The sequence below is a fragment of the Leucoraja erinacea genome, chromosome 2 (genome assembly GCF_028641065.1).
Source record: "Leucoraja erinacea ecotype New England chromosome 2, Leri_hhj_1, whole genome shotgun sequence".
In the NCBI taxonomy this organism is placed as follows: Eukaryota; Metazoa; Chordata; class Chondrichthyes; order Rajiformes; family Rajidae; genus Leucoraja; species Leucoraja erinaceus.
The window spans coordinates 120,226,558-120,250,874 of record NC_073378.1 but is presented as its reverse complement, the minus strand read 5'-3'; the positions used below and the strand labels follow the sequence as shown (position 1 = coordinate 120,250,874).

Sequence of the window (24,317 nt, the reverse complement as noted above, 5' to 3'; positions counted from 1 at the left end):
TGCCCGCGTAGCAAGCAAAACCAAGTTTCTCACTATCTCCAAGCATGTGATAATAAACCAATACCAATTTTGCATTCTCCAATTGCTAACATTACCAAATTAAAATCTGATTATTCTGTTCCCAAGGCTTTCTAAATTTGCACTGGGCTCCAGGTTAGGTAGCAATAGGAAGCACCATATACTCTTATTCTAATGGACCCCTTTATCACAGATTTTGGTTATATTGGGCTGACTTAACGACGACTCCCCTCTGCTAACAGCCCTGGCTCGACAGGATGAACTTGGTCACCATGAGGCTCCCTCGCATCTCACCAGTTGCTGCTGTTTGCCGTCGGCCTTCGCTTTGTCCGCTCCCTGCTCCACCACTGCCTTGTCCTCCTCTGGTCACACTGTCCACTTGGCCTTTCTGCCAGAGTGGCCAACATCCTCCACCACGGCAACTGCGAGGGAGGAGGTGCCGCCGTGCGGGGCAAAGTGAAGGAAGATGAGGCTGATGGTGAAAGGGGAGGGAATCTCACGACTGAGCATGTCCTGTTGTTGACAGCAGCCTGAAGAAAGAGTTGCCGGCCAGGGGCTATAACACGATCCGCAACAACAGCTGCTTCAACAGGACTGGTGAAGACCAGCAGCATCGGAACTTAGTTTTAATGTGAAATGACAAGTGCGGGAGCCACTCAGCAGACTGAATTAGGTCCATGTTCTCCAGAGATGCTGACTGACCAGCTGAGTTACTCCAGCACTTGTTGGCCTTTTGTGTATTAACCATCATCTGCAGTACATACAATGATAATACTGTACTCCGTTATAGCAGACAATCGGCAATAACTGACACTATTTCTCCTCCCCCTCCCTGTCCATTATTACAAGGGTGTACTGTAAATTTCCTTCACCAAAAATGTTTAAAACTAAAAATGCTTACGCAGAAATTTCACTAACCACCTGCGAAGTTCAACGTAGATATTTTTTAAGAACAGCATGTACTCTGTGCCATTGTGTTTGATTCTATCTCTTTTGGCGGGCACATTGAATTCGGTATTGCATCACACTGGGCTCTAAGCATTTGCAGAAGTTAAAGTCAAAACTATTGTTCACTAACTGCAAAACGCAGTTGAGAAAAAACTGTCGTCTTAATGAAATTAAACCGATGGTGGTATTTATCTGGAACGAGAGGATTGCAGAAGACATCCTTTAAAACCATAGTGAAGTTGAGAAGCTAATTCGTTATCGGTCATTTTGTTCATTGTTCTGGACCAAAAAGGCTTTATCTCTGTAAGCTGCTTCGTGTAAAAATACTTGGTTGTACAGCACAGAATATACTGAAATTTAATTTAAATCTGCACTGCTGCATCTTCCAGCAGCTTTTAGGGTCAATATCTAAGTTGTGGTGCCTGTAACTATATTGAGAATTTTGAATTGTTAAAATCCCTTTAGCCTCAATTTTGTTAAAAATTATGGGATTACAAATGACTTTTCTGCTTCTGCTGGCTTGTGTGCTGTTGACGTATGGACTCAAGATTTTCTATCGTCCTGAATGCTCCCCACTTTGAGGTGTTGAGAGTCATGAATTGTCAGATATACAAACAATGTGGTCTGTCCAACAACTTGCTGAATGTACCTCTTTGGTGTATTTCAAGTTCCTTGGAGCCTGGTGTAGAAATGTAAAGGGTTGGTAATAGCATGGTGGCTGTGATCGTGCCAGATTGTTGAAAAAATCTAGATAGTTTACTTGTACCCAAAGGGATTTCTTCCGATCAGATCTGGCTTGTGTAATATCAGAGTCTGTCCGATTTGGTTGACCTTAAGTCGGAAAGCCAGAGGGAGCATTTGGCATTTATCTTGGTCCTTAACATAACAAAGGAACAACCTGGTCAATTCCCCCTCGTTGACATATTCTGAAATTGGGTGAGTAGTTTTGGATGCCAGTTTAGCATGGACAGAACATTCCATTGAAGGACTGTGATATTGGACCCCAATCAAGCCCCTTTGGATCCAGTCTTGCATACTAGCCTGATGGTTTGCTGAATCATCCATTTTATTCATTGTTTTCATGTTAATTCTTTCCTACAATAAATTTGCCAGATCTTCCTGCTCCTGCCCTTCAACAATGAGAGGAGTGCTTGCAAGAGTATTCCCATCAGTGGCAAATTCCAGGACACTGAAGGCAAAATTTAAATATTTTCAACCAAGTGTCGGAGCCATCTTGAACTTGTTTTGAGCTCTTGTAGAAGCCAGTCTTGACCAATTTGTACTCTGTCAAGGAATGGCATCACTGGTTAGAGCGAAGCCTTTAGGCCCTGCTGTTGTGCTTCAGACCAAGCCACTCCTCTAATGGAATTGCTTCAATGCTTGTGACATTGGCATATACACAACCAAATGGATGACTGCCCAGTCCATATCCTGTCCCAAACCAGGATGAAAACATCCTGCCCAATTACTGACTGACCAGCCAATACTTGTGTTACTTGACAGTGCTGCAGATCACTAACTGCAGCCTGCATGTTGATGGACTGGAGCCCTTATTTTCAAGTCGGGGTGCAATTTGATAAAATACTGTGAATCCTGTCTCTAACAACTGTAGGGGGACTTCACTACATTCATCATTGTAGTTAACGATCGCAGTTTGCAACCAAGTTCATGAGAGCTTTTGAGATTAGGTAATAAATGGTGGGGTGTGGGGGGCATATGTTAGCTTTAGGCAGTCAGGATCCAGCAAATTCCTCTGCGAAAAAGAACTGCGGGAGGACACGGGTCAAATAGGTGGGGGGGAAAAGAAGCCACTAAATGGTGCTGGCAGGCAAGGTAATGGAAAATCCCAAGAATAAAGGGGTGGCTAGGGAAAGACTTGTTCTCCTTAAAGAACACAATGGTCATCTTTATCTGAATCTATAAGAGATGGAGATAGTAAATAAATAGTTTCCATCCATTTTTAATGTGATCATGGCAGGGCTTGCACAGTAAATGGTAGAGCCCTAGAGTCGAACAAAGATCTGGGAGTACAGGTGCATGGTTCCTTAAGCGTCAAGCCCGATGGACGGGATGATGAAGAAGCATTTGGCACGATTGCCTCCTTTGGGAAGGGTATTGAGTACAATATTTGGACCTCCTGCAGCTGTGCACGTTGTTGGCAAGACCACACTTAATGCAGTTCTGGTTGCTCAGCTATAAGGAAGGACATCGTTAGAAAAGGCGCAGAAGAGATTCACCAGGCTGTTACCTTAGCTTGTGAGCTTGAGTTGTGGGGAAAAGCTTAAAGGCGATTTGTGAAGCAAGTGTCCAATATAGAGAATGACAGGCACTTTGAACACATTACCATGGAAGGTCAGAATGTAGGCAAAGATCTAGTATTCAATTTGGTTATCAGCACACAAAGCTCTATGACTGAGAGAGTCAAAACTACCTAGTTGTCATAATTGTTAATTGCTGGAATTCAGCTCCGACCCATATTTGGAAAAAGGGTGTGTGCTGGGGTTGAGGGGCACCCAGACTGGTCTTTTTGAAATCTATAGCACTACCAATGTAGCAAGTTGTCTTATAACTCACAAAAGCTCATTCTTGTACACGTAATTAAAGTGAGCGTTCATCCCATGAATCCTTGTAAATGCCGATTTAGTTTCAGTACCCAATTTCTATGGGGCTTAAAATGACATCCTCCTTCATTACTATGTAACTTTAGGCAACCAGTGGGTTGCTGGGATTGGAGAGCCCAGGGTAAATACTCTTTCTACCAGCACATAAACAGAGGGGAAAAGCTTGTTTAGGTTTCCTTTACTTTTATTGCCAAGGTCAGAATGCAGAGTTTTATAGCACAAAAAAATGCTTGTTCTGCATAATTATCCGCAGTCTTAAACTCAAAACCTCATGTACTGGCAACATCCTTGTAAATATTTTCAGCACAATAGATCCTCCCTCACTTGATGGGCAACCAGAAGCACATAGTCATAAACATGTTCTGTTTCCTTTATTTTGCAACAGAGCCTGATTTTGGTCTGAACTGGTGGCGCTGCAGGTTCTTATTCTCACGCCTTATTTTGGTCTGAACTGGTCAGGTTCTTATTTCTCACACGGCCTGGCAGCACTGGATGAATAGAGGTTCGTAGGGGTTAACATGGCCTACGTCGACACCTTTGGCTTATCCCACCACTGCACCAGACAGCTGCCGCAGGCTGTGCTCAAGCCACTAGTGACTAGCTGCTGGAGTGCCCCTCGTGGCTGACTACAAATACGATGATCAGCAGGTGTACGGGATGGCATCGCACTAAACCAGGCCGATCCTTCTTTGAAACAGTGCTACCAGGCCTTGAAGTAAGAAATATAAAAACTTGCATAAATGTTCAGCTATTTCAGTGGAAATTGCAAGATGGCGCTAGAGCTTGGAAGTTGCCCCCAACAGCCATCCATCCTCCTTTACGTTTAATTTAACGTAATGGTTGGCGTAGTCAACGTTTGCCAAAGGATCTGTTCTAAATTCTGCAACAGGTTTGTGGAGGATCTGCAGTAGTTATGTATAGTAATTGAACACTTGCAATGTAGGACACAGGCTGACCTTCTACATCAACTGTGCCTTCATGCATTGCCATCTTCCCTTTAATTTATTGCTACCTTTTGTTCATAAATTAACTTTTGCAACTGTCAGTCCTTTTTGGAGTGTGATGCTCAGAATTGGGGACGACAAGTAATCTGCAGCTAAGCCATTTTTTAATGCAGGTTTAGCATAACTTGCTTGCTTTTGTGCAGTGCCAAACTCCCATTTACTTTATGAATTGCTTTGAGACTTTGGGCTGTCATCCTCTGGATACAACATGCCCAGCTTTTTTTTTTTTTTTTTTCTCTCTCCATAAATTGAGTGACTTCCTGCTGCTAAAATCTATCTTTTTTTACATTGAATTTGTTCTGCCATATCTGGCCATTTCACCAGATCTGTTGCGGTGAGTCTTTTATTTATTTTTTCATTTCATCTACAATTTCTAAAGAAACATACTGGCATTCGCTGTGCTGGGATACTGTTCCTGAAAAGTGCCTGTTAACTGATTTCTTCATAAATCAGAAATGTTTGTATTACTGTAGCTACCCTCGCTCTATTCCTCCACAGACATTGGCTTCATTTTTTCATTTCAGCAAATTTTCGTCCAAGCACTACGCATAATTAAATTAATGGAATATATACCTAATCCATAGTTGCTATTTTGAAAAATGCTTAATGTATGTGACAATTAGTGTAAAGCCAAATATCCATATGTCAGGTCTTTCCAAACCTGGGGAGCCCCTTTATCTTCTGACACCTTAATCAAATATTTACTGCTAATAAAACCATACTTGAGCGAATCCAATACATGTTTTACCTATCTGTGTTTAATTAGGACTTCTGAAAAACGGAGGACACTGATATATGTACCTTCACGAATAGTCCTGAGGGGTTTTCAACCTGAAAAAGTGACTTGGTTTCCACGGTCATTGCTTTTTTTAGACTTGCAATGACCAAGTTATTTTCAAAAATAAATAGTTCAATGCAATAACAATGCATTTATCTTTGTCACTGCAAGCGAAAATTACTAAAGGCTGTATGTTACGTTGTTTAATGGCGTTTACTTGCACAAGTGTCAACAGAACAGGCTGCTTGTCAATTTCATTGGCCACCCACAGTTAAAGCAGCCAGTTTGATTTTGAGGGAGAATGATGTCTTATTACTGTGGGGGAAAAGGGTTTCTCTCCCCCTCCCATGGTGTCGAAATCCAAAATAGCGATTCTCTGCTTGTCAATTTCCAAAGTTACATGTGATTCTTTAGTTCCCGATTGAGATAGAGTTATAAACAATTCAACCTGCGTTATACGATGCTTTAACTTTATTCATCACTTGTTTTATATCAGATTCACCTTGGGGAAATGCACATTATAGCAGAACTGTCTGTAGTTTGCATCATTGTAATTTGTCCAATATGCCTGTACAAATGTAAGTAGGTTTTTTTTCCTTGACAATGATAAAGGGTGAGGAAGTAATGTTGGTCGTGATGCCCATATTTCAAATTTAATGTTGTAAAGCTATGTGTATTTGAAAGGAGCATATTCTGCAATTGCTGCAGATGAAAAAAGATTAACGTTTCTCTTCAGTGTTCTGTGGATCATTACAACTGTGAACTTTTTTTATTCCTTGATGCAAAACTGATCATGCTAAGGGGATTTTGTGAGTGAACACCAAGTGATGTGTTCTGTTAGCAGTACTTTGCAGTTCTGCACTTCAAAAGAGTTTTTTCAAGCAGGAAGGGTTACTAAAGATAGAAAGGTAGAAAGTACAGCATCAAAGTTGCATGGTTCTATTTGAACCATTTGCTTTTTGAGGAACTCGTTTATAAATCCTACACTGTTGTAGTATAACGCCATTTAAGGTGGTAAGCATCCTTCTGGGTATTGTTTCTTGTGCCAGTAGAACTCTGTGCTGTCTGACGATTGTTCAAAATGTATGGGGTCTGCTTTAGTAGTTTGTGGCTGAGAATTAATTCCACATTGAATCGTGCTCGAAACTCCATAAATTTTGAATACTTAACATTTATTGTGCTAACTTATTGGCAAATAAACAATCCACCACGGCCTACCTTGCCTTAACCCGTTGCAATCTAATAATCTACTGTATGGGGGAGGAATCTTGTGTTCTCCAGATTTAATTTCAGCAGTTTTTTTTGTAACTGATAACATTGGAATCTATTGTTTCTCTTTTGTTGCACAAATGAAAACAAAATGGGATTCATTCTTGCTTTGAATGGACTTGTAAATATGAATTGCTCATGGATATTTTGGTTCACAGATTCTTTGACAAATAAAATTCCCTCTACGGAGCCAGAAAGGAGACGGCTCATGACTTCTGATCAGGACACTAAAGTTGTGGCTGAACCGCAGGTGCAGCAAGTCCAAGAGGTTGTCGACAGTACCCCACTGGTAAGTTGCAACTGTTACTTATTAGTTATGCTGTTAGTTTGGATCAGAAAGTTTGTTGGTTTAGTTAAATGTTTTGACCATCAACAATATAATTGGTGTATTATTGTCATATGTATGGCAATACAAATGTTTTTAAATAAACTTTGAAGTGTGAGAAAGTGAGGAGGTAGACCACTTATTTGTGATACTAACCTATCCAATAGCATGTTTTGAGCCCTAATGTTGTGTTAGGCACTACATTAATGCAGGATTACACTTTTTTGAATAGTCGCTGCATTTGCATATGATTTTTTTTCAATTTTTATGGAAGCTTTCACATTATTGAGCTTTAAAGTAATGCTGTTTTAATAGGCAGTGTGTGCTCAGACCTCCAACCGCTTTGAATTGAAGGACTTTTTACTTTGTTACAAGACCATGTCAGTTAATCGGCAATTCCCTTGCTGTTTAAATATTGCTGTGTCCTTAATATTGATAACAGCTGGGGAATTAGTATAAAGTCTCATGGAAAAATATGCAGTTAGGGTGACACGGCGGCCCAGCTAGTAGAGCTGCTGCCTCATCGAGTCAGAGACCCAGGGTCGATCATGACCTTGAGCGATGCGGATACTATGAACTGTGGAGTTTCAATGTTCTCCCTCTTGAATCGTTTTTTTTCTGGGTGTTACGGTTTCCACCTAAATTCCAAAAAGTTGTGTGTTTACAGGTTGGAGGCGAGTGTGAAACGGGATAACATGGGGTGAATGGGTGTGGCGTGGATTGGGCAGCCTGCAGGGCCTGTTTCTTTGCGATATCTCTACACTGAAATAAACTAGAGCATTCAGAGCCATTTCAGTACTGTATTCAAATGTGAGATCTGGATGTCCACGTGTGCCTTGGATAAACTTGGACAGAGTACCTAAATTGAGTGTGACAATTGAGTTGAACTGATGCAAGTTTCAAATAACATACATTCTATATGGAAATATTTTGAATCTATTGGTGCTAGTTTCCGAGGACTAGAAAAATCACATGCATATCTTTAGAAGCGAAATGCATTATTTTGTGTCTTGGGAGGGTACATTTTATCTCTTGCAAGTTTTCCAATGTGAAACTATATCAGATCGATATAGTATTTAACACAAAGCTTTCTAGTCTTCTGCAACCCGTCCTCATTCCAAAAAAGTGCATTTGCAGATTAAAGTCTGTTTCCTGTTTCCCCCTCAAATTATATTTTTCCCTTTAAAATGAATTGCCTGTTGAAGTAAGGTTGTGATCAGTTGCCTTTGATATATGAATAACTCAGACTACTAAAAAAATATAAAAATCTTCTTAGCTTTGCAAATTAAAAATGTGTGTATAATTTTATGGTGATTGATAATGTTACCTAAATTTCAATAATGCACGTCGACTATTGGAGCGTTTGAAGTATTTGTCTAACGAGCCCACTTTCACTTAGTGCCCTCCATAATGTTTGGGACAAAGACCCATCATTATTTATTTATTTGCAAATATACTCCACGATTTGAGATTTGTAATTTAAAAAAAAATTACCTGTGGTAAAAGTGCACATTGATAAATATAGGCCATTTTTCTACATTTTGGTTTCATCATGTGGAAATTACAGCAGTGTTCACACATAGTCCCACCATTTCAGGGCACCATAATGTTTGGGACACAGCAATGTCATGTAAATGAAAGTAGTCATGTTTAATATTTTGTTGCATACCCTTTGCATGCAATGACTGCTTGAAGTCTGCGATTCATGGACATCACCAGTTGCTGGGTGTCTTCTCTGGCTAGTCACCTTCAGTTTTCTCTTCAGCATATAAAAGGCATGCTCAATTGGGTGCAGATCCAGTGATTAACTTGGCTACTCAAGAATCGACCTTTTTAGCTTTGAAAAACTCCTTTGTTGCTTTAGCAGTATGTTTGGGATCTTTATCGTGCTGTAGAATGTACTGGCGGCCAATGTATTTTGAGGCATTTGTTTGAACTTGAGCAGATATGATGTGTCTATACACTTCAGAATTCATTATGCTACTACCATCAGCAGTTGTAACATCAATGAAGATAAGTGAGTCAGTACCTTCAGCAGCCATACATGCCCAGGCCATAACACCCCCACTGCCATGTTTCACAGATGAGGTGGTAGGCTTTGGATCTTGGGCAGTTCGTGTTCTCCTCCATACTTTGCTCTTGCCATCACTCTGATATAAGTTCATCTTCGTCTCATCTGTCCACAAGACCTTTTTCAGAACTGTGGTTGATCTTTTAAATCCATCTTGGCAAACTGTAACCTGGCCATCCTATTTTTGCAGCTAACCTGTGGTTTGCATCTTGCAGTGTAGCCCCTGTATTTCTGTTCATGATGTCTTCTGCGGACAGTGGTCATTGACAAATCCACACCTGAATCCTGAAGAGTGTTTCTGATCTGTTGGACAGGTATTTGGGGATTTTTCTTTATTATAGAGAGAAATCTTCTGTCAGCAGCTGTGGAGGTCTTCCTTGGCCTGCCAGTCCCTTTGCGATTAGTAAGCTCACCAGTGCTCTCTTTCTTCTTAATGACGTTCCAAACAGTTAATTTTGCTAAACCTAGGGTTTGGCTGATGTCTCTTAACAGTCTTATTCTGTTTTCTCAGTCTCATATTGGCTTCTTTGACTTTCATTGGCACGACGTTGGTCCTCGTGTTGATAAACAGCAATAAACATTCCCAAAGGTGATGGAAAGACTGGAGGAAAGACTAGGTGCTGAGAGCTCTCTTATACCTACATTAAGGAGGCAATTAAACACACCCGAGCAATTAAATGCCTGTGAAGCCATGTGTCCCAAATATAATGGTGCCCAGAAATGGGGGGGTCTATGTATAAACATTGCAGTAATTTCTTCATGGCGAAACTAAAATGTATAAAAATTGCCTTTAATAAAATCTGACAATATCCTCTTTAACAATATGTGATTTTTTTTTCTTTCTATTACAAATCTCAAATTGTGTAGAACGGAGGCAAATAAATAAATGATGGGCCTTTGTCCCAAACATTATGGAGGGCACTAAGTGTTTAATGGAAGGTACACAAAAAAGCTGGAGAAACTATGGAGCCAAGGAAATAGGCAACGTTTCGGGCCGAAACCCTTCTTCAGAAGTGTTTAATGGAACTTGAAATAGCGGTTCCTGTGAATTTCCATTATTAGATATACGATCTTGTGGGAACAACCGACATTTTGACTACTCAGCATCATGCTGTAATAATAACATTTGAAGGTAGCAATTGTAAGAACCTGTAACCACTTCCTACGGTTAAGCTCCAAGTGAACCAACCAATGGTTGCATTTCCAACAATTGACTCAAGAAACGATGAATGAATGTTTATTTAAATCTGGAATCTAGCTATTTAATTTAGACTTTTACAATCTTAAATCGTGTATTTATAAAATCTATATTAGAAAGACTTAACAAACTGAAAATTGGTGACATTAATTTTGAAATACTGAGCTGTGCTACAAAGATTTGAGTGGCAGTAGCACATGTATCTTAAACTGCCTCGGAAGAGATAATGTTAACACATGGATGTTGATTAGCCTGGTGTTCTATTGGGAGTTTGTTTCATAGAGCACAACTTTACAGTGCGGGATTTTTCAGTGACTGCAAAGCATGGATTTCTGATTCAGTTAGCAATGTGGAAAGAGTTTAAAGAATCAAAGTTTAAATGATAATTCAAAAGCAAAATTAATACTGCAAGCTGAATCCTGGGCTGCACTTGAAGTAATTGAAAGTAGGGATACAATACAAATTAGTAAACTCACAAAACAGTGACCCTGAACACTGCACAGAATGCAAATGTAGGTATGGTTTCAGATAATGGATAGTTGCAAAGATCATGTCAATAGATGTAAGCTCAAAACGTCGCCAAGAAATGCTAGTGAAGATTCCCTGAGAAATTATTCTAATTTGATGAACGACATAGAATCCAGGGAACTATTGGTCCATGGGGGGGAAAAAAACAGGCTGGTAAACAGATCGGAGAAGAGCCGAGAAATTTGAAGTGTTGATAAGATAAATGTAGGGAGAGGTGAAAACCTTGTAGATGGTCTGTGCTGGAGACAAATATAATTTTTTTTTCTTTTCCCTGAAAAGGATAATTTTGAAGGGCAAATGTATTTTTTGCATGCAAGATGCTATTGGGGATTGTCCTTTGTAGCAGTGAGAAGTTGTGTTGCTCCCACATGGTTCATGCTAAATTCTACATGGAAAAATTGAATTGCATATGTTTTGGGAGTTACAAAATAAAAATGAGGATGTTTTTTTTCGATAACTGATCTATATCAAACTATTTGTGCAGTAGATCTGGTGAATGTAGATAATAATGAGCACCAGTTTCCCTTTATAATCCATCTGCTTCACATTTGGGCTGCTCATCTAACTGAAAGCCAAGCCTAACATGGTCTGTTGATGATCCCGTCGACGTTTAAAAGAAGCTCTTCTCTACATGGAGCAGCTGTGAGAAGTAATTAGCATTATGATAGTGGAATTTTGAATCATTAAGCTGTGTGGTTCCCTGACTGAAGTGTAGAAATTGCTTTTTTGTTGGTTTCTGTGGTATTGTTTGCAGAAATGGCAAAAATGATTTTAAAACATGATGTGCACTCCCTAAATGTAGAATAGAGTATGGGCATTTGTTGATTTAAGTGTTTTATGTATTCTTAAATTCATTAAGTGGCACGGCAGCACCAGTAATAGAGACGCTGACTTACAGCTTAATTCTGAACTTCCGTGTTGTCTCGGCTGTTCTACCTGTGGTGTTGTGGCTTCCCTGGGTGCTCCGGTTCCCTTGCAAATTCCTAGATATATTTGTTAGGCAGGTTAATTGGCCACTGAAAAACTTTCAGTTTGTCATTGATGGATCAAATCTGGGATGGGGGGGGGGGGGGAAAGCTGATGGAAATGAAAGGAATAGGTTACTGGAATTATTAATGGGATTTTGGACGTTCCATGAACTTGGTAGACTCTGGGTCAAAATAGCTTAAGGGCCTGTCCCACTGTACGAGCTAATTCAAGAGTACTCCCGAGTTTCCCCCGATTCGAACTCAGAGAATCACGGTAATAGCCGCTCGTAGGTACTCGGGGCTCTCGTGGACATTTTTCACCATGTTCATAACTTCTTCACGAGCCTACTTCGTTTCCCGAGTACCTGCCATTAGAGTTACGAGCTGCTAAGAGACGCCCCTTCTACGTGCTTGCCACGAGTTTGATTTATTTTTTTAAACTCGGGAGAGCTCTTGAATTACCTCGTACAGTGGGACAGGCCCTTTAATGTTGTAAGGAAGCATGGGAATTAACAGTAGTGGCTCTAGGATATAAATCTTAAATGTTATTCTATTTTATACTACACGAATAGTATGCTGCTCTATTGGAAGCGGATGAGCTAAAATCCATGTGATACATCTGACCCAATTTTGATTTACTAAATCTTGTAACCATGCCTTTTGCAGCAATGTGATCCTTTAGTAATCAAAATACCGTATTCATTAAGATAGACACAAAAAGCTGAAGTAACTCAGCATGTCAGACAGCATCTCCGGAGGAAAAAAAATAGGTGACATTTCGGGTTGAGTCTGAAGAAGGGTCTCGACCGTTGAAAAATGTCCCCGAGAGCCCCGAGTACCTACGAGCAGCTATTACTGTAATTCTCCGAGTTCGAATCGGGGGAAACTCGGGAGTACTCTTGAATTAGCTCGTACAGTGGGACAGGCCCTTAAGCTATTTTGACCCAGAGTCTACCAAGCTCATGGAACGTCCAATCTCCCATTAATAATTCCAATAACTTATTCCGTTTCTCCAGATATGCCCTCTAACCCGCTGACTTACTCCAGCTTTTTGTGTTTTATCTTAGATATAGATATGCCATTTATTGTCACTATACATGTACAGTGAAACTGAAAGCTGCTCGTACTCAGTGCATACATACAATTTTACACAAAAAACAAGAAACAGAAAACAAAACAGAAGGGAGATGGGGGGGGGGAATAGGTGCACAAATTCTACGGCGCTACATACATATATACATATATACAGATGGAAGTCCGTGTTGGGCGGTGTAGTCAGTGAATGTGTGGATTTGAATTCATGGTAGATATAATTCTCGGGAAGCAGCTATTCCTGAGTCTGTTTGTCCTGGATTTGATGCACCTATAGCGCCTTCCAGAGGGCAGCAGGTCGAACAGTCCAAACGCAGGATGGGAGCTGTCTTTGGTGATCTTCTTTGCCCTGCTAAGGCAGCGGGAGGTTGACCTTCTTCGGTTTAAACCAGCATCTGCAGTTCCTTCCGACAGTATTCATTAAGATATTGACTGAGGTGAATTAGTTTGGGGGCATTTGTTTAAATCTGTAACTTGATCAAGGACCACTCACATTTCATCTTTCTTTTTCGTCTCCCATCAGGCTGAAGGTGCAGAAGCTTAAAAGCAAGTATCGCCCAATTCAGCGATGGTGGCTTCCTTGCTGTTAGTAGGCTGTTGAAAGGATTCCTCGTTTACTAATGAATATCCCAAACTTGCAAACTACCTTGTTGCTGCCCTTGCACATTCTTTGCAGCGGTAACACTATTCTGCACTGTTTATTTTATCCTTTAGCATTATCTGATGTTTTTACATGGGATGATGTCCATGCATAGCGCACACTGTTTTTTCATGATTTTGGCACACGTGGCTATAATGAACATAATAAAACATACAATTTGTCAGTGTCAGCCTGTTGTCAGTGCTTACAAGGTCAGCAATGGAGGATGATGTGAACAAAGCAAAGGAAAACTAAAATCAATGTGCTTTATTGACATATTGCAGCCTCATTTCAAATTGACCATTATATGGAAGGCCAATTGTACCCAGCAGTAGCTGAATTCTGATGAGTAAACAAGAATATAATAGAGGATTCGGGGGAGAGTTGACGATGATACTGAAGCAAAGAGGCTTAGTTAAAGGTTATCCCACGTTAGTGTTTTCTTAGAGTTGAGATTTAATCAACACATAAAATTGAAAGGTCTACATTAATTATTTCTGGTAAGGGCAAATAGAGGGAAGAAAGACCAGTAAGAAGGGAGTTGAGATTGAAGGGACATGTAGGCACATATGTTTTATGTTTTCAATTGACTGGATTGGAGATAGAAGTGCATTTTGCATTTAAAAATGACTTGAAGGAGCACCAGCGATGCTGTAGCTGAATAGAATGTGCACAGCTAGGCAGTTGGATTATTTTAAAATACTAACAGAAAATGCTGGAAGCACTTCAGTCAGACAGTCTGTATGTGAAAAGAGTTTTCATTTCTGATTTTAAATCATTTTTCAGAATCAGCTGGTATGCATATAAAGGCCAAATAGTCTTGTTATAATAAATGTTTATAAAATTGACTACAGTGGCCAACTTACTCGGACTTTCCACAATTGTACATTTAATAATGGTGTTCTGGTGTCAAGACGGCATCCTCTCCCTCAATGTTAGCAAAGTGAAGGAACTGGTTATCAACTTCAGGAAGCAGGGAGACGTACATGTCCCAGTCTGTATTAGTGGTGCTGAAGTGGAGTCGGTGAGAGCTTCAAGCTGCCCTGATCCAACCACATTGATGCTGCAGCCAAGAAAGACATCAATGCCTCGACTTCCTCTGAGAGCCTCTGGGAAATGTCTCAGACGATGTGCCAATTTCTATGGATGCTTTGCAGCTTGGTATCGCAACAGGTTTGTGCCAGATGGCAAGATGTGAATGCAGCCAAGTGCATCGCATAAACCAGCTCCCACAAACCCAATGTGTAGGAAGGAACTGCAGATGCTTTGATTACACTGAAGATAGACACACAATGCTAGAGTACTCAGCAATCAGGCAGCATCTCTGGAGAAAATTAGTGATGTTTCGGCTCGAAGCTCAACACAAAACGTCACCTATTCCTTTTCTTTAGAGATGCTGCCTGACCCGCTGAGTTACTCCAACATTTTGTCTATCTTCCCAAAGACTTAATCTGTGCGCTGTATCAAATAAATAAGCCCAACATAATCAGTACTCTCATCCCGATTTTTCTCTCTGTTCTTCTCTTCGGCTCCCATTGGGCAGATGATTTAAAAGCACGTACCACAAGATTCACGCACAGCTTCCTCCCCACTGTTATCAGATTTGAACAGATGTCTCGTATGCTGGGGATGCTCTTCCTGATCTTCCAATCTACCTCATTTGGTCCTTGCACTTTATAAATTCTACATTTTCTCCAGCTGTAACATAATGTTGTGCATTGTTTATTTTCTCTTATGGATTACCTGTTGTGTACATGTATGATATGATAAGCCTGGATAGAATGCAAAAGCTTTTCACAGTATCTTGGCACATGTCAAGGATAAACCAATGCCAATATCAATATTGAGAAGGGATATACTGAAAATTGAGTTAATTCAAGATATATTAAAGCGATTGGTTCCTGAGAGGAAACGGTTCTATCATGAACAGCTGAAGAAATTAGCTTTATTATTTAGATTTCAGAAGAATGAGGGGTAATATTGAACATAAGATCCTAAGGAGGCATGATGAAGTAGATATTGATTTTTCCACTGGTGGGAAAACCTGGAACAAGGGGATGTGGTTGTAAGATTCGCAGCTGGTCATGTACAATTGAGATGGTGGGTCAAGCTTGACGAGGTCAAGTGCTCTTGCTAGCTTTTTAGGTTGAAACAATATACCTTGTCTATAATAGCTGAAGAATTGCTTGCAGATCTGACCCAATGATTCTACAGAAGTAGAACAAGATTAAAAACTGTTCACTGTAGGAATCCCAAGTTTCTTCTGGGAATATAGTATATTCTGTATTTTCTGTATCTGAATCTTCTGCCAGTATCTTCTGTTGACAAATATGCTTACTTTTGTACAACTGTGCTTTCTGTAAATTTGTTTCCCAGCTTTCCAGTTTCTGATTTATTAAAATTTAGTTTTTTATTTATAGAAAAATCATTTTAAAGTTTGTTTTTGTCAAATTGTGCTTAAATTTAATTCAACAGTTTATTGTAATCACTGTGTTGGGCCTCCTGGACTACGTCTGCTACTTGAAGTTGCTTTCTATACTTTCCATACTGTGCTTCTCCCCAACAAATTCTCTGAACTTGTGAAATATTGTTTCTTCAACCTAGGTCTGTGGTGTCTCAATTTGTCGGCTTCTAACCTTTACATTTCTGTGGAGATATTTTCTACTTCAAGTATGGAATATAAAATAAGTTGCTTGTGTTAACAGGAGTCTGTGAAGGTTTCAGAGTTGAATCCTAATGCCAAAGTGTGGGGAAATCATGTGCTAGATCTGGATGCTGCTGCAAACAATGCCTGTGAAGTTTGGGAAGAACAACTGGGGGCTCCTGAAGCTTGCCCAGAAGGTATGAAAATCTCCATTCTGACCTCTACTTAAAAAAAATGTATATCTTTTAGCAGTAAATCCATTTTCTATTTGTTATGTTGATAGCTATGTAGCTAACTTTGGTGGAGAAGACGTTTAATTTCACCTTAAATTCACCTGCAAGGCACAAGTCGAGAGCATGATGCAATATATCTTCCATTGGCCGGATAAGCAGAGCTCCAGCAACATTGGAGTTTGATACCGTTCATCACAAAGCTGCCTGCTTGATTAGTACCAAATTAAGCAACTTAGTTGTTTGGAAACGTTGAGCTGAAGGATCCGTTTCTGTTCTATATACCCCAATGGACCATTGATTTCTCCATCATTACATATATAGGCTGCAGTGTGCACAATCTGAAAAATCTATTGAATGTACTAACTACAAGTTGAACCAGTTAGTTGTATGAAGGATCTTCTGCCTTAAAAATATTCAGACTGCATCTATTATTCTTGGAGGAAGAAAGTTCCAAAAAAATTATGACCCACTGAGGGTCTTAATGTCTTAAATTGGCATCCCATTATTTATAATCTAACCAAATTCTAATTTATTCCGCAAGGAAAAGCATCCTCTTCATGCTTCTTTGGATTATGTATATTTCAAACAGACCCTTCTTTTCTCTGGATACAACAATGTCCTTTTCACCATTTTCCTTATAATGAATCCCCTGGGTCAGTTAAAAAAAAAAAAAAAAAAAAAAAAAAAATTGAATTGCTTACAAGGTGTTAGCATCCTTTACATTTGTAGGCCAAACCTGTACGAGTCCTTCGGGTGTCTCAACAGTGCCCTAGATAAATCTAATCTCCCTTTACACGCCTTTGGAAATAAATGATAATGTTGTTTGCTTTCTCATTTATTTGCGTGCTAGCCTTCAGCAAATTGTACACGAGCGTACCCTGATCCCCCTGTATACTTCAGATCTAATCTTTCTCCGTTTAGAGGTTTGCAGGATCGTGCAATTAAATGTAAAACTATTCAATGAGCTAAAAGGACACTGGAGTAACTCAGAAGGTCAGGCTACGTCTCTGGAGAACATGGATAGGCGACGATTCTGGTTGAGATCATCCTTCGGCCAATGTAGCAGAGGGCCTCCTCCCGTGCTGCATTATCCAGTAAAGTCTTGTGCTTTGGAGAAAGTAGGCGATGAATTGTAATTTGTAGGTGATGAAAATGTCATCTACTCTTAAATTCTATTTGGCAGGCTTTGAGACCAATGGTGATGCTGGCAAATCATTTCAGAGCCCATCACAGGAGCCCACTCTGACAGTTCCTTCTGCTGAGCAGCCCGATCTGGATGCTGTCACACTGCAGTGCACCGAATCTTATTACCCGGAGTATGAAACAATGCATGGAACCAGACAAACAGGTAATAAAGAACACTGCGATTTATTTCATTCTCTTTGGTTCATTTCACACAAGTAAATGTCCATAGTTTTGCTTTATGAATCTCATCCTCATTCGGTAAAACTGTCATCTGACTTCAGTTTTTATTTGTGCCCATTTTATTTGGCTATGGATTTTAATGATTTTATAAGCCTGTCTTAGTTTGTTTTAATTTTGAATCTATAAGCGAAAGCTATTTATTTGCACAATGTAGTTGTGCTTACATTTCATTCTTGTCAGATTGCAATCCAAATTGAAGCTTGCAGGTTTTTGTAACCTTGGGATCTGTGAAATGCAGCTGTTTTACAATGTTTGGGATTATTTGCACATTTAGTACATAATTTGAGGTAATTGATGCCCATATAATGTGATTGTGATAGATACGATATAAATAAGAATTACAAGCAGGAGTTGGCTATTAGGCCCTTTGTGCCTGCTCTGCCATTCAGCAAAATCAGTGATCTTTTAACCACCGCGAGACTGCTCCAGCCATATCTCTTCATTCTCTTAATATCTGAAAACCTGCATATTTCAGCCAAGATATAGTTATTAACCTGGCCCATCACAGTTGCCTTGGGTAGAGATCCGCTACCTTCCTAGGTGAAGAAATGCCTTTTCTATCTTGGGCCTGAATAGCTGACCATTGTATTGAATCTTATTGACTGCTTCTCGGCATCAGAGCCAGGGAAATCATTAATTCTTCACCTAACTTTTTTTGCCCCACCAGAAGTTAGAATGTTTAAGCAAAATCCTCATTGTTCAAAACTCAAGTGTTTATGCCCTATTCTGTTTAACCTCTCCTTGTTCACCAAGCATGCAACCTGAGAAATTATTCCGGTGAATCTTTGCACTCTGTCTATTTTGAGAATATCCATCCTTGGGTAGCGAGATCATACCATATTGATTGGGGACCTGGGGGAGCGAAACCATATTGATTGGACACAATATTCCAGATGCACTCTTAGCAGGGCCTTGGTTAATTGAAACGAGGCATCTTAACTTGGTTTATAGAGTTTGCCTATAGTACTTGCTTGCTGTTGGCATGTGTAATTTGTTTTATTTCCTCCAATGACCATTGCAAAATATTGTGCACTATTCTGCTAATGAGTATTAGCTCTAACTGGTAGGCTTTGGACATGCCAAAAAAAAAAATAGTATTGTGGTCGAAGAGGCGCTGAAAGTCCTGATGCGTATGAGGGGAGACAAATCTCTTGGGCCAAATCTGATATATCTTAGGACATTGGGGAAACTAGAGAGGAAATTGCAGGAACCCTGGCTGAAATATAAGCATCATCAATAAATACAGGAGAGGTGCTGGAAAACTGGAGGGTGGTGAATGTGCGCCTTCTTTCCCGAAGATGTGACTAAAATGTTTGAGAGCAGAGCTGTTGATGTAGTATACAAGTACTTCAGCAAAGGATTCAACGTTTCCACATGGTAGGCTGCTATGGAAGATTAGATCGCATGGGATCCAAGGAGAGATGGTGGAATGGATAGAAAATTGATTTTATGGAAAGAAGCAGAGGGTAATGGTGGAAGGTTGCTTCTCAGACTGGAGGGCTGTGATTAGTTATGTGCCTCACCGTTTGGCGCTGGACCCATTTACTGTTAGCCATCTATATTAATAATTGGATGAAGAATGTACATGACAAGCTTCGCAAGATTGCAGATAAAACAAAAATGGATTGTATTTCAGATAGTGAAGATGATTGCCAAAAAATTGTCACAGGATGTTAATTGTTTGGCCAGGTGGGCTGAGGAATGGTTGATGGAATTTAGTACAGAAAAATGTGAGGTGTTGCATTTTGGAAAGTTAACATGGGCACGACCTACCAAGTGAATGGTATGGCTCTGGGGAGTGTTATAAAGTGGAGGGATCTAGGAGTGCAGGTACATAATTCATGGAAAGTGGCATCACAGCTGGACAGGATGGTCCAGAAGGCTTTTGGCACATTAACCTTCATCAGTCAAAGTATTGAGTGTAGAGGTTTGGAGGTCATGTTGGAGTTATATTAGACATTGATGAGGTCGCATTAGAGTATTGTTTTCAGTTCGGAGCACCATGTTACAGGAAAGATGTCAAGTTGGAAAGGGTACAAAGAAGATTTATGAAGATGTTGCCAGGACTCGAAGGCCTGAGTTATCGGGAGAAGTGGAGTGGGCTGGGACTCTATTCCTTGGAGCACAGGAGGATGAGGGGTGATTATATACAGTTGTACAAAATCATGAGAGGGATAGCCTCTCGCCCAGAGTACAGGAGTCAAGAACCAAAGGACATAGGTTTATTATGAAGGGGGAAAAATTTAATCGGAATCTAGGGGGTAACTTTTTCAGACAAAGTTGAGTGTATGGAACCAGCTGCCAGAGGAGATAGTTGAGGCGGAGACTATTGCAGCAGGTTAACTAGGCAGGTTTCCACGCTGTATGGCGCTATTAACGTGCACTAGGTGTAAGTTGATGTACATGCCTTGCAATGTACTAACATAATTACTTTGTAGGGGGAGGAGATCAATCTCTATTGGAAGGCCAGACTGTTGGTCAAGAAGACCTTAGGGAATTGCTGAAAAAGACGCTGGAGTTCTGCTTGTCTCGGTGAGTCCTTGATGGTGCTTTTTAATGTTGCTTTGTCCACGGGAGAATGTTATGTTCCCTCTTTTAGATCTGGGTGCATCCCAGTGCAGCTAGAACCATTTGGATGACACTCTGAACTGCAGCCAATGTAAAATACTTTTTGATGGGGATACCAAATTTAGAACATTTGCAAAGCACGCCCACAAATCCACCGCATGGATTGAGTGCAGCCTTCAGTATCCTCAATGGTCTACCTAAATTTTGCATTCAAAGCTTTATTTATATATTTTGAACTCAAATCAACTCCATCTGACTCCTATATATGTTCAACGTCTTCCATTGATTGAGGACAATGCAAATTAGGAGTTAATATAGTTAAATCAACAAACATTTCTATCGGAGATCTGTTTGCTTAAATTTGCTCTTACCCCTATTGTGTGCTAATGGCTATTTAAATGATAACCATGTTTTCCAGTTTGAAATCTGTGAAAAAGTATTAAGACTGCAATGAAGGGCACCATTGATTAGCTAAAGGGATCATGGTAATTAAAGCAATGTGGCAATTAATTTTCTCCACAATAATTGGGATATGGTGGCGGTGGGCCCAAGTACAATATTCAAAGACGAGCGAATAACTTTCTGAAAGAAAAGAATATGTAGTGCTTTGAGTGGATTAATGGACTATCCTTGTATGAAGCCAGCACAAACTTGGTGGGACCGTTAGCTTTCATGCTGATTTTATGACTCTGAACGGGTCCTTAAGTGCACAGAACTTCCTTAATTTGTGAACAACATTAATTCAGCGTGGAAGGGCAACACATTTAACTAAAATTCTTCTTGCTCTCAATTATGTATTTATTTTTTTTGCAGAGAAAATCTGGCCACTGACATGTACCTAGTCTCCCAAATGGATAGTGATCAATATGTACCAATACTGACTGTAGCAAATCTTGACCATGTGAAGAAACTGAGCACAGATGTGGACTTGATTATTGACGTTTTGAGATGTAAGTATGGTGCGCTATAATAAAAGTTTTAAAGAGTAATGATATAAATGATTTGGATGAGAATAGGCAGGGTTAAGTTTGTAGCTGACACTAAAGTGAGCGGTGTAGATGGCAAAGATGGTTGTCAAAAACTGCCGCAGGATTGTGATCAGTTGGGCAGGTGGGTTGAGGAATGGCTAATAGAGTTCAATACAGAGAAGTGCAGAGTGTTGCACTTTGGTAAGTCAAACTAGGGCAAGACCTACATAGTGAATGGCAGGGTTCTGGGAAATGTTGTAGACGGGGATCGAGCTGTGCAGGTACATGGTTCGTTGAAAGTGGCATCATAGAAACATAGAAATTAGGTGCAGGAGTAGGCCATTCGGCCCTTCGAGCCTGCACCGTCATTCAATATGATCATGGCTGATCATCCAACTCAGTATCCCGTACCTGCCTTCTCTCCATACCCTCTGATCCCCTTAGCCACAAGGGCCACATCTAACTCCCTCGTAAATATAGCCAATGAACTGGCCTCAACTACCCTCTGTGGTAGAGAGTTCCAGAGATTCACCACTCTGTATGAAAAAAGTTCTTCTCATCTCGGTTTTAAAGGATTTCCCCCTTATCCTTAAGCTGTGACCCCTTGTCCTGGACTTCCCCAACATCGGGAGCAATCTTCCTGCATCTAGCCTGTCCAACCCCTTAATAATTTTGTAAGTTTCTATAAGATCCCCTCTCAATCTCCTAAATTCTAGAGAGTATAAACCAAGTCTATCCAGTCTTTCTTCATAAGACAGTCCTGACATCCCAGGAATCAGTCTGGTGAACCTTCTCTGTACTCCCTCTATGGCAATGATGTCCTTCCTCAGATTTGGAGACCAAAACTGTACGCAATACTCCAGGTGTGGTCTCACCAAGACCCTGTACAACTGCAGTAGAACCTCCCTGCTCCTATACTCAAATCCTTTTGCTATGAAAGCTAACATACCATTCGCTTTCTTCACTGCCTGCTGCACCTGCATGCCTACTTTCAACGATTGGTGTACCATGACACCCAGGTCTCGCTGCATCTCCCCTTTTCCTAGTCGGCCACCATTTAGATAATAGTCTGCTTTCCTGTTTTTTTGCCACCAAAATGGATAACCTCACATTTATCCACATTATACTGCATCTGCCAAACATTTGCCCACTCACCCAGCCTATCCAAGTCACCTTGCAGTCTCCTAGCATCCTCCTCACAGCTAACACTGCCCCCCAGCTTAGTGTCATCTGCAAACTTGGAGATATTGCCTTCAATTCCCTCATCCAGATCATTAATATATATTGTAAAGAGCTGGGGTCCCAGCACTGAGCCTTGCGGTACCCCACTAGTCACTGCCCGCCATTGTGAAAAGGACCCGTTTACTCCTACTCTTTGCTTCCTGTTTGCCAGCCAGTTCTCTATCCTCATCAATACTGAACCCCCAATGCCATGTGCTTTAAGTTTGTATACTAATCTCTTATGTGGGCCCTTGTCGAAAGCCTTCTGGAAGTCCAGATACACCACATCCACTGGTTCTCCCCTATCCACGCTACTAGTTACATCCTCGAAAAATTCTATAAGATTTGTCAGACATGATTTACCTTTCGTAAATCCATGCTGACTTTGTCCAATGATTTCACCACTTTCCAAATGTGCTGCTATCCCATCTTTAATAACTGACTCTAGCAGTTTCCCCACTACCGATGTTAGACTAACTGGTCTGTAATTCCACATTTTCTCTCTCCCTCCCTTCTTAAAAAGTGGGGTTACGTTTGCTACCCGCCAATCCTCAGGAACTACTCCAGAATCTAAAGAGTTTTGAAAGATTAATACTAATGCATCCACTATTTCTGGAGCTACTTCCTTTTGCATCATGGGTTGATGGGGTGGTCAAGAAGGCTTTCAGCACATTGGCCTTTATCAGAGGACCTCGGTCTAAGGTGAGAGGGTGGGGGGGGAAGGGAAGGGAAGAAAGAGAGAGAGATTTAATCGGAACCTTAGGGGCACCTTTTTTTTAAATTTCACATGAAGGGTGGTATGTGTATTGAACGAGTTGCTGAAGGAAGTAGATGCGACAGGTACTATCGCAATATTTTAGGAATATTTGGACATGTACATATGTCCAGATTTCTTATAGAAACTTACAAAATTCTTAAGGGGTTGGACAGGCTAGATGCAGGAAGATTGTTCCCGATGTTGGGGAAGTCCAGAACAAGGGGTCACAGTTTAAGGATAAAGGGAAATCTTTTAGGACTGAGATGAGAAAAACATTTTTTACACAGAGAGTGTTGAATCTGTGGAATTCTCTGCCACAGAATGTAGTTAAGGCCAGTTCATTGGCTATATGTAAGAGGGAGTTAGATGTAGCCCTTGTGGCTAAAGGGATCGGGGAGTATGGAGAGAAAGCAGGTACAGGATACTGAGTTGGATGATCAGCCATGATCATATTGAATGGCGGTGCAGGCTCGAAGGGCCGAATGGCCTACTCCTGCATCTAATTTCTATGTTTCTACATAGGATAAATTTAGAGATATGTGCCAAACACATGTGGGACTCGCATAGATGGGGCATGTTGGTCGATGTGGACAAGTTAGGCCGAAGGGCCAGCTTCCATTCTGTATGACTATGACTCTATTTTGAAAAGAATTGTCACTGAAGATATCTGTAATTCATTTAGCCTTGCCTTTGGTCCAAGTCGACGAGAAAGGAGAGAAGGTCAGGCCAAATCAAAATCGCTGCATAGTTATTCTAAGAGAAGTACCGGAGTCAACACCTATTGAGGTAAGAATAGGGTTACATCGGATTTCAAAGTTTTGAGTCTTATAAAATAAAAGCTGCAGAATGATGTGGTGTAAGTGATGGTAAACTGGTCCAATTATTCTCAAGGTCTTCAGAAACATTAGCAAAAAAGTTAATGCCCAGGCCAAATGAGGATCTCAACCTTTTAATTTTGACCGCTTGCGGATTTTGGAGATTAATTCGAAATGAGCAGTAAATTATAAAAGTGGCATTGTACAAAGGTTTTAAATGAATGAA

The 24,317-nt window shown here is 40.5% G+C and overlaps 1 protein-coding gene across 4 annotated transcripts in view; it reads left to right on the top strand.

The window, feature by feature from the left end:
- larp4b (La ribonucleoprotein 4B) overlaps positions 1 to 24,317 on the top strand; it is an 87,187-nt gene that overhangs the window by 24,009 nt on the left and 38,861 nt on the right. For all 4 annotated transcript variants that reach the window (XM_055664730.1, XM_055664740.1, XM_055664711.1 and 1 more), the window contains exons 2-7: positions 6,797 to 6,927; positions 16,166 to 16,301; positions 17,521 to 17,685; positions 20,201 to 20,294; positions 21,144 to 21,280; positions 23,959 to 24,062. In XM_055664730.1, the coding sequence (XP_055520705.1) occupies positions 6,847 to 6,927; positions 16,166 to 16,301; positions 17,521 to 17,685; positions 20,201 to 20,294; positions 21,144 to 21,280; positions 23,959 to 24,062 (717 nt within the window). In that variant the 5' untranslated portion in view covers positions 6,797 to 6,846. The remainder of the gene's footprint in view (positions 1 to 6,796; positions 6,928 to 16,165; positions 16,302 to 17,520; positions 17,686 to 20,200; positions 20,295 to 21,143; positions 21,281 to 23,958; positions 24,063 to 24,317) is intronic.